At 41.7% G+C, this 15677-nt stretch overlaps 1 protein-coding gene across 4 annotated transcripts; it reads right to left on the bottom strand.

Annotated features, from left to right (window-relative positions):
- Positions 1–1014: 1014 nt before the first annotated feature.
- Positions 1015–14867, bottom strand: LOC142884131 (uncharacterized). Of its 4 annotated transcripts, XM_076019618.1 has the most exons (16): positions 14753–14867; positions 14588–14642; positions 13893–14185; positions 13030–13132; positions 12794–12938; positions 12325–12407; positions 12076–12183; positions 11696–11814; positions 11378–11543; positions 10368–10465; positions 10140–10172; positions 9943–10014; positions 7592–8359; positions 6384–6589; positions 3992–4683; positions 1015–3324 (listed from the first exon to the last, which is right to left on the bottom strand). In XM_076019618.1, exons 3-16 carry the CDS (start codon positions 13978–13980, stop codon positions 1956–1958), a joined length of 4050 nt encoding a protein of 1349 aa, XP_075875733.1. In that variant the 5' UTR covers positions 13981–14185; positions 14588–14642; positions 14753–14867; the 3' UTR covers positions 1015–1955. The 4 variants fall into 4 exon arrangements, with proteins under 4 accessions (XP_075875733.1, XP_075875734.1, XP_075875731.1 ...); XM_076019619.1 differs by lacking the exon at positions 14588–14642 and having other exon boundaries at positions 14753–14856; XM_076019616.1 differs by having other exon boundaries at positions 14588–14789.
- Between the last annotated feature and the right edge of the window lie 810 nt (positions 14868–15677).

Genomic DNA, 15677 nt, shown 5'->3' with positions numbered 1-15677 from the left:
TATGTTTTGGACAATGGTTTACCATATATTTATAAACTGACGTGAAAGCGCGCGCGCACACACACACACACACACACACCTACCTTACACCCTGACCTTGCAACTAGAGTGTCTGTGTGCCAGGGCTGTGTGTTTGTGTCTATTTGACACAAGTGCCTAAAATGCTTGTACATGCGTCTTCTGAGTCCTCCAGGTGAACATGGCATGGTGTCTCTCTCTCTCTCTCTCTCTCTCTCTCTCTCACACACACACACACACACACACCACACCACACCAACATTTGCTAGTCAGGGAAAATGCTTAATTAGCGGTTCACATGCTACTAAGTTCTAAAGGGAAAGGTTACCAAAGGTCGTGTTGAGTACTCATAATTCAAAACAGTGATGTCGTCATCACACAGGGTGAAAATAACCAGGCACTTGATACACATATAAAGGGACCTTCACGGAATATAACGCTAATGGCTAATGTTGCTACGGAACACAGACACACTCTGCCAACACTGGCCATGCTTGAGGATGTGAAGAATCCTTCAGTCCAAACTAAATTGTTTGGACTGTCAATGATTATTTGGACCACCAATATTTTTTTATTTCTTTCTTTTCAACTAATCAGTACACATTGTGTTGGGACCAAATAAAACACAATATTTAAGAAGAAGATGGGATCATGAAATGCTGTTTTCCCCCAGTCATTGCTCCTTCCTTCTGCTAATCCAGTCCTGGTGGAGCTCAGTTTATCCACTCCTTGAACTCTACACAACTAAAACCACATAAGAATCAGGCTTGCCTGTGTACTTGGGAGATCCCAGAGGAGTTTTTGCCAGCAGGTCAACATTGGCTTCAGGACAGATCTCACTTCGATCTCACTTGGACAGCACAACCTTGCTGTGGGCAGAGCTCCAGAACTGTATGTTTTGGTCAAGACTTTTTGAAAAACGTCTTGACGAGTGGAAGAATAGTCTTTTCTGTGGAGTTTATTCCCAGGAGAGCCACACATTACTGTTTGAAAATATTTGGATAGGATGGATTTATTCAAAATGAATACATTTGATGAGAAATAGTGTTAAAAATGAACCCCAACAGTTCTGATGCAACTGGATCCCCAAAGTTTTAGCAACTAAGTTAGCCGAACTGCAGCAAAAGGGATCAGAATCAATGCTGCAGTGGCAGCAGTTTAAAAGTATGTGCAGTGTGTCCTTTTTGTTCTAAAGGAGAAAAAAAAGAATGACAATGAAGACATTTCTCAGTGGAAAACAATATTATGACTTTATTACTGACTGGCTTTGGCAAAAGTCTGATTAAACACAGTTCACAACACTTATCTAATGTGACACATTGCACAGACAAGAAGCCTCAACCTTCTGCCAAATAGCTAAACTGACAGCATAAAATCTGAATGCTATACGATGAATTGATATAACTGTACCATCCAGTCACCCGTCAAATTTGTTTGCTTATTTGTCATTATTGGTCAGCTGTTTTATTTTTTTAGTTTTATGGGCTCTTTTTGAGAGATGAATGAATAAACAAAATAAATAAAGCATTCCTTCTTGTGTGTCAGGTTAATTGGAAACAACACTTTAAACACAACACACAACACAACACAACTCAATGCAGATGCATCTTCAATTTATTCTTCATATTCCCTTAAACATTTGAATAAAAAATATATATTCTGCATACAAACTATGTATGTAGAGATCAGATGAAGATATACAATTCATATATAAAGAAATAAATTGTCATTCTTTTTTTAATGTAATCAAAGTAGCTCAGAGAATGCTTGTGTTTTGCAGACCTTGTAACGAAGCTGATCTCCAACTCATCTTCCTTCCGGTAGTATCAACCCTGCAATGTGCAACCTGTTCACTGCCCAACGAGGCGCCATGGAAAGCGTGCACCGCTTGCAGTCGGTTTGCGTCTGATCAATTTAAAACAAAGCGGCCGAGGCGTTCACTGCGTCTCGTTGCCCCACTCTCTTTGCCTCTCCCTCTCGTGCTCTTTCTCTTTCTCCCGCCTCATGGTTGCTTTGGCGACGGCCTCGTCGAAGCACATGCTGAGGGGGCTGTTCCTCCTCGAGTCCCTGGCGGCCGCCTCCTCCCTGTCCGCCTCCTCTCCTCGGAGTGCCGGCCTCTCCTTTGTCACGCTGCAACTCCAGTCTCTGTCCTTCCCCTGCTCGCCACACATGGCGCCCTGCTCTGCCGGGCCCCTCGGCCAGTTGTCCCCCCCTCTGTCGGGGTCTTTTCTCTCTTTCTGCTGTTGCTGCTGCTGCTGCTGCTGCTGCTGCTGCTGCCGGAGAGCCAGCGCTGTGATCCTGCAGTGCTGCGGCTTTGGCGGCACCACCGGCACCGCTTTCGCTTGGTGAATCTTGGGATGTTTGAAGGCCACCAGTTTGCTCCCCACGCCCCCCTGGTTGCTGTCAGTATTTTCAATACTTGCGCCCTCCTTTGGCTCTGTCACGTCAGACGTCAACGTGTGTAAACCTGGATTCATACTTTTCTGCTCTTCCTTGTTTTCTCTTCTAAAAACCAGTCCTTCGCGCTGATGCAGCTGGGTTTTGTTGCTAATGGTCTGCTTCTGGTGAATTCCCTCATCAGGTTCCTTCGTCTTCATTGAGCTTCTATCGTTTTCCTCAAACTCTTGGTCCCTTCCTTCATTAGGGACGTTTCCTTTGGTTGTCTCTGAATCCTCTATTATCTCTAACCGAACTTCTGTTTCCGTTTCTCCTCCGTCAGCTTCAACCGTCGCCTCCTCGAAGACCACTGCCATTCGCTCGTCTGGCTCTTCATCTCTGATCACGTTTGGATCCCACAGCTGGTCAGAAACACTTTCTTCTTCCTTTCTCATCTCAGCCTGCTTACTCTCCTCCTCCTCTATCACCTCACACACAACGTCTTCCAGTTCATCCCAAATGTCACTGCTTGTCCTGCGGATAGCAGCATCCAGCTCGACGCTCTCTTGGTGAACCCTTTCCTCCGCTCTCACATTGTTTAGGTTCCTACTGCCTTCTTCCCCGGTCCCTTCCCCTGCACTCACATCTACAACACTGTCCCTTTTATCACTGTGTGTGTCTGCTCCGCGTGCATCGTCTTCAGCGCTGGTTCTCAGCTCTTCTGTTGTGTCTGGAGAAAGTTCTGTAGACTCCACCATTGAGGAGCTGGCAGCATCTTTTTGAGCATGAAAGTGTGAATCATCACTGGGAGATTCAGCAGCCGCTTCTTTGTCCTCCTTCCCGGCCAGCATGTCTGCGTCATCACTCATTTGTGTATCTGTGTCTTTCGCAGCCGTGTGTTCCTCTTCCTGTGTCTGATCAGCCTCGTCGCTGCATAGAAATGACAGGTAGACTTATTTAGGACACTTTAATGGAAGAGACACACACTCGCTCACCAGTAAGGTGAAACTATTGTTAGTCATCTATTTTTATGTAAACTGTGTGCCGGGTATAAAGATGGAACAGAGGTTCTGATCTTACAATGAAAACCAATGTGAAAGTACTAAAAACATGCATTCTCTTGTTTGGCCAGCAGGAACCACCAAAGTTGGTTGCAAAAAGACTAAACTTACTGGCTGTCAGTACAGAAAAGATGCACTACATTCATACCTTTACAAGCTGGTTACATTCTTTGCTGGTCTAAATCACAAATACAATAAATCTAGTTTTGAGTAAGAACGGTCATAATTTGGTGGGTGTGGCTAAAGTTGAGTTGCCAACTCCAGTGTGTGGGTGGGTGCTGTACTCGTCACTAGCTCTGCCTGTATCTGTTGTTTGGTTCTTAGGCAGGGGTGCAGCACTACGAGGGCAGGAAAATAAATAGTGCAGAACGAGTTTTGTTAGTCTGTGTTACTGTGAAGATATTTTAAGTTCATATCGCTCAAAGGTGCCCGTTACTTCAGTATTAATGCCTCTCTTAACAATCCAAGTAGTGTCCATGTTCTCGTTGAGTCAACGTCACAATTTTAGGAGGGTTTCAAATGTCAAAAAGATTTACCTTCTTTCAGAATCCACTTGTCCGCCTCGTTCGTCTGCATCCTCTTCTGTTCCCGTTGACCCCTCCAGTCCATCCCCTTCTCCATCTTTTTCTATCTGACCCTCGGCAGGTGCCTCTCCACATTCTGGAAATTCATCGTTTAGACCCTCAGAGATCTGTAGCTGCTGATGTAGCTGCACCAGGTCAGACTCGCGGCTCGCCTGCGTGCCAGTGTCTCTTTCATCGTCCGGCAGGAATAAGAAATCAAGCGGGAGGCTTTTGGTGCACATCTCTTGGTCTCTGTCGCTGCCGTAGCCGTCTTCATAGTCATAGCTGTCGCTGTCATCGCTGTCGCCCCATTGGCACAGCTCCTCAGGCCCGTGGACCGGCGAGGTCATGTAGGGCAGACTCAGGGATTTCACGTGCCGAGCGTTGGCATCGACACTGAGCAGCGGCCGGTGTGGCTGCTGCTCTGCGGGACAGCTCGTGGACATAACCTGCCTTGTCAGTTCACGCTTGTCTCCTGTAGGGCAGCAGGAAGACCGGATTTGCGCGATTGCCTCGTAGTCACCATCCGCAGGATGACGGAACGGCCCACTTTGCCCAGTTGATTCAAAGTCGCCGTCGGCAGGACTGTGGGGAAGCTGAGTTTGATCCATGACCTCGTACTCGTCGTAGGAGTGGCCGGGCGGCTCGACGGAGAACTCGTTCACCTGTCAGTCGGAGGCAGACAGAGACGAAGTGAAAAGTTGATGGGGCCGATCTCCTGTTAAAGGTCCAGTGTGTAATAGTTGGCTTGATTTATGATTTTTAAATTGGTAAAAGCTTAACATACTGCCCATAAATACATTAATAAAACCCTTAGAATGGTTCTCGTATACATATATACATATATGTATGTATGTATACATATATATATATATATATATATATATATATATATATATATATATATACATATATATATATATATATACATATATACATATATATATATATATACATATATATATATATATATATATATATACATATATATATATATATATATATATATATACATATATATATATACACATATATATATATATATATATACATATATATATATATATACATATATATATATATATATATATACATATATATATATATATATATATACATATATATATATATATACATATATATATATATATATATATACATATACATATATATATATATATATATACATATATATATATATATATACATATACATATATATATATATATACATATACATACATATACATATATATATACATATATATATATATATATACATATACATATATATATATATATATACATATACATACATATACATATATATATATATATACATATACATATATATACATATACATATATATATATATATACATACATATATATATATATATATATATATACATACATATATATATATATATACATACATATATATACATATATACATATATATATATATATACATATATATATATATACATATATACATATATATATATATATACATATATACATATATACATATATATATATATACATATATACATATATATATATATACATATATACATATATACATATATATATATATATACATATATACATATATATATATATACATATATATATATATATATATATATATATATATATATACATATATACATATATATATATATATATATATATATACATATATATATATATATAAATATACATATATATACATATATATATATATATATATATATATATATACATATATATATATATATAAATATACATATATATACATATATATATATATATATATATATATATATACATATATATATATATATAAATATACATATATATACATATATATATATATATATATATATATATATATATATATATATATATATATATATATATATATATATATGTATATACATATACATATATATAAGGAAGCCCAGTGTGGACAATCCAGCTGCCTGCCAGCGCATATCGTAATTAAGGTGAATTGAATCTTGCATCTTCAAATAAATGAGGTATCCAGGTTTGGGTGCGCAGGCCACCGTAGCTCACTGGCAAGCCAAGACACTGCAATCTAAAATGTCTGAAATGTAACCACTTGATGTCACTGTTCCTTCTTCAAAATCTCCAAATGACCGCTGAGCTGCAGTGAACCGTATGATTGGCCAATGGATAGTGGACACATTATCTTGCCTGGCTATTTCTCACGACTGCATTAAATAAAAAAATAAAAAATAATAATAATATTACACACATAATCTTTAACCTTCTCGCTTCCAAGAAAAGTGAAGGTTGGTGAGCTCTTGTTGTGACTGGTGGGAGGAGTTGGAACAGACCTGGTAAGAGGAATACTGGTCCATGTGGTCCAGGACACTGCAGTCCATCTGGTCCAGGAAATCAAAGTTATCTTGCACATAACCAGACAGACCCAGGTCATCTCCTTCAACCGCAGTGGAGTTAAGCTTGCTGGAAGCATCAGTCGCGTCTGTTTGAAGATCAGCTGGTTCCTCTGGTTCATCACAGTGAGGGCTTATGGGTGAACCTAGTATCATTTGCATCCATGCGAAAAAGCAATTAAAAAAAGACAGCCCTCTTTGGAAATTCAAGACTCCAAAACAACATGTTGCGTCATACTCTGACACACTGGAGGGAACATTTCCTTAATCTATTTGACAATCTTGTGTGTCTGTCTGGGGAAAAGAAAGAGACAACTCTTGGAAAGAAGAGGTTCACTCAATAAATCTGCTAAATCACTTTTTGTAACTCCTCAGGTTAGCTCAAGGTTTTCCAGTGATAGCAGGCAACATCACATCCGACCATTAAATAGTGTTATGTCGGGGTCCTCAACTATAATTTGGTCAAACTTCGTCAACGGAGAACATCATTCAGTGCCATTGTTGGGCTTTGAATGTAAAAATGTCATCCAACGCTGATGAAAATGCTGTTAGTGCAACATCTTCGCTAGCAGTCTGTCTGCCCCCAGTGACCTTTGTGGTTTGTAATGGCATCCAACAACCATTTAATGACTTAGTTAGAACTAAAAGGACGCTGACTGGTTACATAGTACTAAGGAAATCTCATATCCTTTAACTTGGCACTTTTCAACTTGGATATGTAAAATGTTAAGTGTTTTTGTGAAGATGACAAGATTTGGTGCTGAGTGGTTTCTGGGGCAATTTTTGACTGCTCCTTTCAATATGAAGAGAATGACTTGGTTGTTGTCCATTTCAGTGTTTGTTTAGTGTTTTGTTTTTTTTTAACAAAGGCTCAAGAGAATGACATTTTATGTCAAAGACAAAAAAAACTGTATATTAATGTATATTAATTGATGCAAATCTTAATGTGACATTTTATGAATGATTCATTATTAAGTAAATAGATTATGTTGTCAAAATAATAGTAATAGTAGTAATGGTAGTAATGTCGTAAAAAAGACCCAGCCAATCAAATTTACTCCTCAGACCTTGCAATGATATTGATAAAATATGAACCAATTCCACAATATTTAATGCTCTATCATTTAGAATTATAATTAGAGAGATACCTTTACTAATGCAGTCATCGATGTGATGATCCATTTCTTCATTCACCCCTTCATCATTCTCTTCCTCCGTGTTGGACACCAAGCTTTTGATCCTTTGCTCTCTGGGACCTTCTCCACCTCTGGCCAACATCTCCTCCCCCTCTTCCCCCTCCTCCTCTCCCCTATTTTCTTCACTGCCTCCCTCAGGACCCCCACCTGCCACCGGAGCCTTCCTCTTATCCCTGACCCCACCCACGCCTGTCCCCTGACCCCTGCGACCTTTCTCTTTTTCCTCCTCTGCCTCTTTCTTCACGTCCCATTCAATCTCCCTGGTCTTCCTCTTCTCCACCTGCTCTTGTCCTTCCTTCGCCTCCAGCTTGTCTCCCCCATCCCTGTCCCTGCTGCGGTGGACGACCCTGGCGCCGCCGCCGCCCTGCAGCACGCCCAGCGCCAGGTTGGAGGTGATGTGGAGGGGCACGGTGACCAGGGTGGGGCCTGTGATGTGCATGGCGGCCCTGCGGCCCACCTTGGTGGAGTGGCCGGGGGACCTGGACTGGACGCTCTCACTGCACGCGGCGCCAGAACCTTCCGGGTCGAGGGCCGTGTATGTGCCCGGCGTCCCAGTGCTGCTGCCGACACACCCGGTCCCCCGGCGGTAGGTCACAGCGTACTCACTGCCGCTGAGACCACCACTGAATATGGAGGCGTCGGAGCCGGACTGAGAGGCGGAGGTGGCGAGGGGGGACATGGTGGGGGTGTCTGTTGGTGGGGGTCGCTGGCGTCTCAAACCTGAAGGAGGAAAGGCAATGTGTTGATAAAAGCACAACTTTTTCAAGGTTCAGTGTGTAATATTTGGAGATTTTGCAGAAGAAGCAGCAACATCAAGTGGTTACATTTTTCACTGCAGCTTCCTTTACTTTTGCTCCCCGTCCCGAGCTTGCCAGTGAACTACAGACTACAGTGGCCTGCACACCCAAATCTGGATACCTTGTACACCTTCTTCTTCGTTGGTTGAGTTGAAGATGCGAGTGTTCACACTAATTACAAAACGCCCTGTCTGGCAGCTGGATTGTCCACACCAGGCTTCCTTAGAAAAATGGTGGCGCAAGATGGCAGCCAAAGAGAGTAAGACGCTTAATCTATGTATATTCTTATATATCTCGGATCAGTGTTAAGGGTAGGAAAACCAAATAACTTTATATTGTACTAAGATTATGGACTTTTATTATGTATTTATGGTCAGTATATTAAGCTTTTACCAAAGTAAAAATTGGAAATCAAGCCAAATATTACACACCGGACCTTTGAAGTCCAACTACTGATATGGAAAATACAGCTTTCCGTCGTTAGCACAGACAGCTGTCATGTGCATCTGACGATGGCAAAATATTCCATAATGCGTGTCGGTGGCTACATTGATACGTCATTAAGATCTGAAATAAGAGCCGCTAAACTGCATCTGCATGCTTCCAGAGTGGCCGTCTCGTTGGCTTCGTGTGTTGCATGTGATCTACTTGGGTGCTCAATTGCACAACATGGGCAAAGCGGGTCGAGCCCGCCCAATTTAAATGACGACGTTGCAGCCCTCTCTCGCTTTCCACCAGAGGGAATGTGGGACAGCAGAGTGACCGCAAGAGACACAACTGTAATCAGGACTGCACAGTGTGACAGGAGGGGAGAACTGTTGCCTTGGAGGAGCATGTTTTATCGGGACACTCGAGTCAGTGCTGGTTAGCATCGTTTATCCCCTGACAGTATCAGAGGCAAAATATATATACAGACAACCTCGCTCGCACGCAAGCCTGCACATGCACACGCGCACACACACACACACACACACACACACACACACACACACACACACACACACACACACACACACACACACACACACACACACACTGCTGTTGGAATGGCTGCTCGTTTGTCAAGGTGTTCTCTATGATAAAAAATATATATAATTATACATTTAAAAAAAAATACTTTCACTACCAAACTATGAATAGTGACGAATGACAAGCAAGTTTGAATCCCATCGCTCGTGTCTGCAACCTGATGAGCACCGGTTGGCCTGTGTGTGGCCAGTGTGTTGTGCAAAATTAATACCTGCCTTTCAAAGCTGCAAAAAATGAATAATTTATACTGCTGAATAATTCATTTGCATTCTCTCAGCCAATATTGTGTGCGTTCTGTCAGAAATGCATGGAGTTGGTACTACTACTACTGTGTACTGTAGTTCTATACATAATGATATCAACACTTCCTTTTCAACTGCCAGTGATTAAACAGCCCAAAACAGCTCTGCTGCCAGACAGGACACCCCTCGCTGCATTTACAAATTGCGTTAATACTCTTGAAATTTGTGACAGCACCTTCGTTTGGATATGAGGGAGCGCTGAGGGAGTCCATGCTCCTCGCCGGCCTCAAAGTAGGCCTGTCTTTTTCTGAAACAAAGAGCAAATCTTAAGTTAATGAGAGCAAGTTGAGGGTAGAAAACAAAAAATCAACGAGCTATGTTGCGCTTTTTTTTTTTTAGATTATTTTAATTCTGCCATTTGTCATGAATTACCCACTAATTTGCTACTGTGGAGTCTCCACGGTTCTAAATTTGGGTCCAAAGAGTGTGACGAATTATAAACACGCTGCATTCAAATCTGTTATTGTGCAGTCCAGTGGAACAAAAAGCTAAGAGCTATAACAAGGTGCGTAAGTGGAAAGGAACTGATAAAGTGCTTGGGTGATTCATTTTTACAAACAAACTAATAGGTAAGTAAGTAAGTAAGTAAGAAAATAAAACCTTTGGCTGAGTTTTTCATTCGACGTCTTTGGTCATGAAATCGACCTCCAATATTGAAGATGGACATCCACTTCCTGCCTTTGAGGGACCCTTTTCTCCTGAGCAAGAAAAAAAAGATTAGAGCCTGCAACATGTTGTTGCTGTTTTTAAAGGGAATTTCTTTTGGGCAGTTATTTTGAAGAAGAAACAGCAACATCAAGTGGTTACATTTTCGATTGCGTCATCTAAAATGCGTCACTCTACTTTCCCCCTATGAGTTTGCCAGTGAACTACGGTAGCCTACGCACCCCAACATGGATACCTCGTCTATTTTCTTCTCCGTTGGTTTATTTGAGGGTGTGAGAAGATTATTCTTAAGAATGAAACGAGCTGTCGCGGACCTGGATTGTCCAAGCAAGGCTTCCTTAGAAATATCGCGGTGCAAGACGGCAGCCAACTAGGAGCAAGACCCTTGATCTATCTACATACATATACACTACCAGTCAAAATTTTGGAAACACAATGAATTGAATCTTTTAAAGTTTTCTTTCATTCTCATCACTATTGACATTGCAGTTTCTCACTGAAGGCATTAAAACTATGTATGAACGCACATGAAATCATGTAGGAAACAATAAAAGTGTAAAATATAATTTAAATATATTTAAATTCTTCACAATAGCCACCTTTCATAGAAAGTATATTTAGACTTATTTAGCATGCTTGTCTTTGCTGCATAAGTACATATATCTTGCTCATATATTTGATGTCTTCAGTATCTGTCTGCAGGGTAGAAAGTTGTAAATTATTAATATCAATGTTGATATGATTATTATTACTATTATTATCATTATTATAAGATTTTACCAATATAAAAGTCATACATCAAGCCAAATATTACACTCTGGACCCTAATATGACAACAAGGCTGCACACATCTCCTCGATGGAAATGAAATGGGTTCTGTTGTGTTATGTGTTCCGTTGAGTTCTGGACAAGGATGCATCGACTGATGGATTATTTCTACTTACTTGTCAGTTCCTTCGATGACTGCATGGTAGGGTCTCATCAGTAGGGGACCAGCTCCAGGACTAATGTTACCAATGCTGGTGATGGGGCCAGATTTGAAAAGCCCTTCTTCCTGATTAAATGCTGCTGTGGGAGAGGGCAGGGACTTCCTTCTCTCACCCAACACCCCTGAACAGGACAAAACATCTTAGAATGTGTTTGCATGTTTACATGGTGGGTGGTTTTCAAGACTGTGTTTAGCTTTCTGAAATATTTTGTTTAGGTACAAAGCGAAATTAATCGAGTGGAACGCCCCTGAGTCTCTAAGTCATCAGAGTTACCTTGTTCCGGAAACAGCTGCGGGACGTGGGTGAGGATGAACTCCACAACGATAGACTGGACCCTGACTTCCTTGAAGACGGCCGTCCCATTAAAGCCAGAAGCCTCGATGTCCTTTGACCTACACAAACATATCAAGCAGGACGATATAAGAGAAGAGACGAGGCAAAAATAAACATGAGAAAAAAGTTGTGCTACGTATTGAAATTGGTTATTGTTACAATTATTACAGTCAATATTGCAATTCAATAACAGTTATCATTATTACTACTACTGTGAAAATGTCACTTTAACATTAATTTGCCAAGTCAATGTGTCTTAGTCACCCAGTGCTACATCATCAGAGGTGGAGAGTGAACGCTGACGTGTGTAAACAACAAACCTGAGCAGATTAGGGGCCCAAACTATGGCCAAGTTCCTGGCGTGCATGTTGGTCTCTGAAGAGAAGGAGGCCATTTTCACCAGGTGACGCATCAGAACCTCCAGAGTCCTGATGGAGAGGAAGAGGAGCGAAGATGTGTATTGTCATGAATAATAATAATAATAATAATAATAATAATAACAATAGTAGTAGTAGTAGTAGTAGTAGTAGTAATAAACACAGGTTAGGGTCAGTAGGCTGTAGCTGTACCTGTAATGCTGCTGTGGTAGTTCCTTTAACACATCTCTGATCTTCACGAGTCTCTCCGCCTCCAGCTGAATGGCCACAGCTTCCTGAAACACAAAGACACATTTTGAATCCATGAATGTGCTTCACTTCTGCCTGTGCAAAACTGTATTTGAAAAAAGAAACAGGATGTATATGAAAAAAAACAATGATCATTATGTGGATAAGGGGTAGGATTTATAATAAGCAAATGCTTCTTCCTGCTCCTTTTGTTTTGTTAATATTCTATATTTTGTTATTTATTATTTGTTCTTGACGGATGCAAGTGTTTTCATGTGTTCTTTTGTTTTGTAATTCCTATTTGGAGTTTTTTTTTACTCACATATTTGAAACATAGTCTTCATTCATTAATTCTGCAGGTTCACACTGCAACCCATTAACACTGCAGGTGGGGGTGAGGCGGAGGGTTGAGTGACATGCAGGAGCTACTCACAGCAAACTTGTCATACAGCTGGTAGGTGAGCAGGGGGTTGGGCAGCTCCCTGAAATAGGCCTTGCACAGCGAGCTGACGCAGTGGATGTCCTGCAGAAATACATCCTTGTTCAGATCAGGACTCCCGTCGCTCTCAAACTCTCCTCTAAGGTTGGAAGGAGAAAAAAAAAAAAACAAGGTCACTACAAAGTGGAGGTCAAAGAGTTGTGAGACTGAAGGGAACTTGCACTGCGTACCTCAGTTTCTGAATGTTGGAGGAAACTCCAGACAACCTGTAGATTCCATCCACGATGCCGTGCGTCTCCACAAACTCACTGCAGCATCGCAGCACCAGGGGAACTTGGAGTGACAGCGAGAGCCAGACATGAATGAAGTAAGAGTATTGTATTCATATTAGCACAGTATTTTATTTTTTAGGGATGCACCGATACCAATGCCAGTATTGGGTATCAGTACCGATACTGGGGTTGAGTACTCTACTCGTATTCATAAGATATGCACCAATGCCAGTTGTATATGCATGTACTGCATGTGACAATTTTGCTAAATTTGTGTATGTACTGCAGTGAAAGTTGTTCTAGAAAAAACATGGTGAGGAATGTTGTTAAATAACAGAACATTGGGTGCCGGGGGGGTCAAAGTGATTCTATAATGTTGTATTGAGTCATAAAGTATTGTGTATCAGTATTGTTGAGTATTAAAAAGCAAGTACTCATACTCTACTCGTTCTGTAAAAAAGTCTAATATCAGTCTATATCTAGCATCCAGCCATCCATTTCTTTTATCAGCACTTCTCCTGCACTCAGAGTTGCAGAGAGGTATATGCATTATACATTATACATTATACTGACTGAAGATACTGAATTAAATGTAGACTTTTTTTTGACTGAACTCTCTTTGTGTATTGAAATGTGATATGTGATTTTGTAACATTTTCTCTTTCTGTTTCAGCGTGGTTTTGTATAGGTGGAGCAGGAACAGGATGGTGTTCAGAATGGATCTCTCATCTGTACTTTAGCTATTTGAACATCATTTTTTAACCTTCGCCTGCACTGGATTCCTCATTGGAGGAATGAAAAAGGCCTCGACGTCCACGTACCTTCCTGCGAGGAGGCGTTCAGGTGCTCCAGGAGGTCGCAGCCAAACACCTTCTCTTTGTTGCCCCCTTTTCTCCGGACCCTCCTCATCGTTCCCTCTTGTGAGATGGATCCGACTCGACTCGACGATGATGACACTGGTTCTACCGAGGGGATTTCAAGAGTGCTCTGCTGCCGGTGCTTCTTCTTGGTTTGCTATAGGACATGGTGTTGTTGGCGGCCGGTTTCCGGTAGCTTCGCTGCATTGGAGTCGCTCTACCCACGACTCACTGCATCGCTAGTTTCATCTTCAGCTCTGCAAAATTAACAAAAGTGTGAGACGGCATAAAATCAGTTATCGGCTGTCTACAAACAAAAAGATTTTTTTTTAAATCAAAAGACAGAGTGAATGCAGAATGCTCCGCTCTCCACTTCCTCCTGATGTGCTCTCTCTTTTTTTCTCTTTCCAAACGCGAGGCCCCACCCATGCCTCTGTACTTCTCTTATTTGCGAAGGAAAATTTCTGAATCGTTCACTTTTGCCACGCCACACACGACGACACCCTTGGGCTGACGGTGCTGGAGGGGCACCTCTAAAGGTTCTGTTCACAACCGGGCCGGCCCAGGTCCCTCTGTGCAGGGCCGCGGCCCTGCGGCCTCCATTTTCCACTGCAGCGGAAGTTGAATACCGTTGAGAGAAGAAGAACCTGTAGACTCACACTGACACCTGCCAGAGCTCTGGTGCTGCCGGACCCCCATCGCTCCGTATCCTCACTTGGTTAAGGAACAAAAAAAAAAAGAAAAGAAAGAAACCTCCAGTGCAGAAACTGCTAGAAAAAAAGGTGAAACACAAAAAGCTTAAAAGTGAATACGTGTGTTCCTACCTTGGCACTGCACAGACTCACAAGCGGCAGCAGCATAGGATGATGACGCAAGAAACCGCTAAACTTCCCCTCTTAACTTCCTGAGTGTGCGTGTGTGCTTCTCTTGCGCTTTCTCTGCGTGCGCGGCCCTGCGATTTCTCCGCCTCCGCTGATCGAGTAGGGAAATGAGATGCAGCGTATCAGTGCAATCCATCTTGTCGCCTGTGCATGTGCGCGGCCGTCCAACTGCGAGCCGCTGTTTCCTCAATTTACAAAGAAAGTCCGAGGGAATCGCGCTGTAGCCTGCAGTGAAAGAACCATTCAAAGTCACGGTGGGGACAGTGGTGGCGGCACCGCGGAGTAAAACCAAAGCTCATTGCACGAAATGATTCCGTCTGAGAGCAAAACCACTCAAAAACACTTCAAATCTTACCAAATATCTCAGATGATCACAACAGAGAGAAAATTAGTGACGTCTGCACTGAGCGATGCGCTTTACACTTTTCTTTTAGTGGGAAATCCCAATAGTTTGAACCAGTGTAGATTATTCTCCACTGTACCTTTGTAATGACAATTTATATCGATTAGTAGACATAAATATGAGACACAAACAGAGTATCTCTGTGGGTTCAGCAGTGACCTGAACTCGTCAAGCAAATGACAGAGGGTATTTTCAATACCCGCGTCTTCCTGCACTCAGGGGTGCAGGGGTGAATACTAACTACTTGTTTTAAACAGGTCCATCATGAGCTTATGAGTCTTTCTTGTCTTTAAATGTTTTTTTTTGTTGGTTTGTTTTTTGCACAAATGTGTATTTTAAACGTGGGCCTGCTCTTGGGCATTGCAGGCCACCACACAGACCACAAACACACTGGATACAAAGTGTACAGGTACATGCAGCTTTCAAACACAAGCAGAAACACCTGCTAAGTTTTGTTATCCAATC

Source organism: Nelusetta ayraudi, unplaced genomic scaffold, assembly GCF_046127955.1.
Source record: "Nelusetta ayraudi isolate G7.1 ecotype Tasmania unplaced genomic scaffold, CSIRO-AGI_Nayr_v1 ptg000011l, whole genome shotgun sequence".
Lineage (NCBI taxonomy): Eukaryota > Metazoa > Chordata > Actinopteri > Tetraodontiformes > Monacanthidae > Nelusetta > Nelusetta ayraudi.
The sequence above is the reverse complement of the archived record's forward strand: the minus strand, read 5'-3'. Positions and strand labels throughout refer to the sequence as shown.

Bases quoted from the DNA above. Each gene is read 5' to 3' on its own strand.
- LOC142884131 (XM_076019618.1), bottom strand. From the start codon at position 13,980: ATGAGGAGGGTCCGGAGAAAAGGGGGCAACAAAGAGAAGGTGTTTGGC. The intron at 10,466-11,377 runs GTAAGTAGAAAT...TTTCTTGCTCAG, and splicing joins GTCATCGAAGGAACTGACAA to GAGAAAAGGGTCCCTCAAAG. The intron at 10,173-10,367 runs GTTTTATTTTCT...ACCCAAATTTAG, and splicing joins AATGAAAAACTCAGCCAAAG to AACCGTGGAGACTCCACAGT.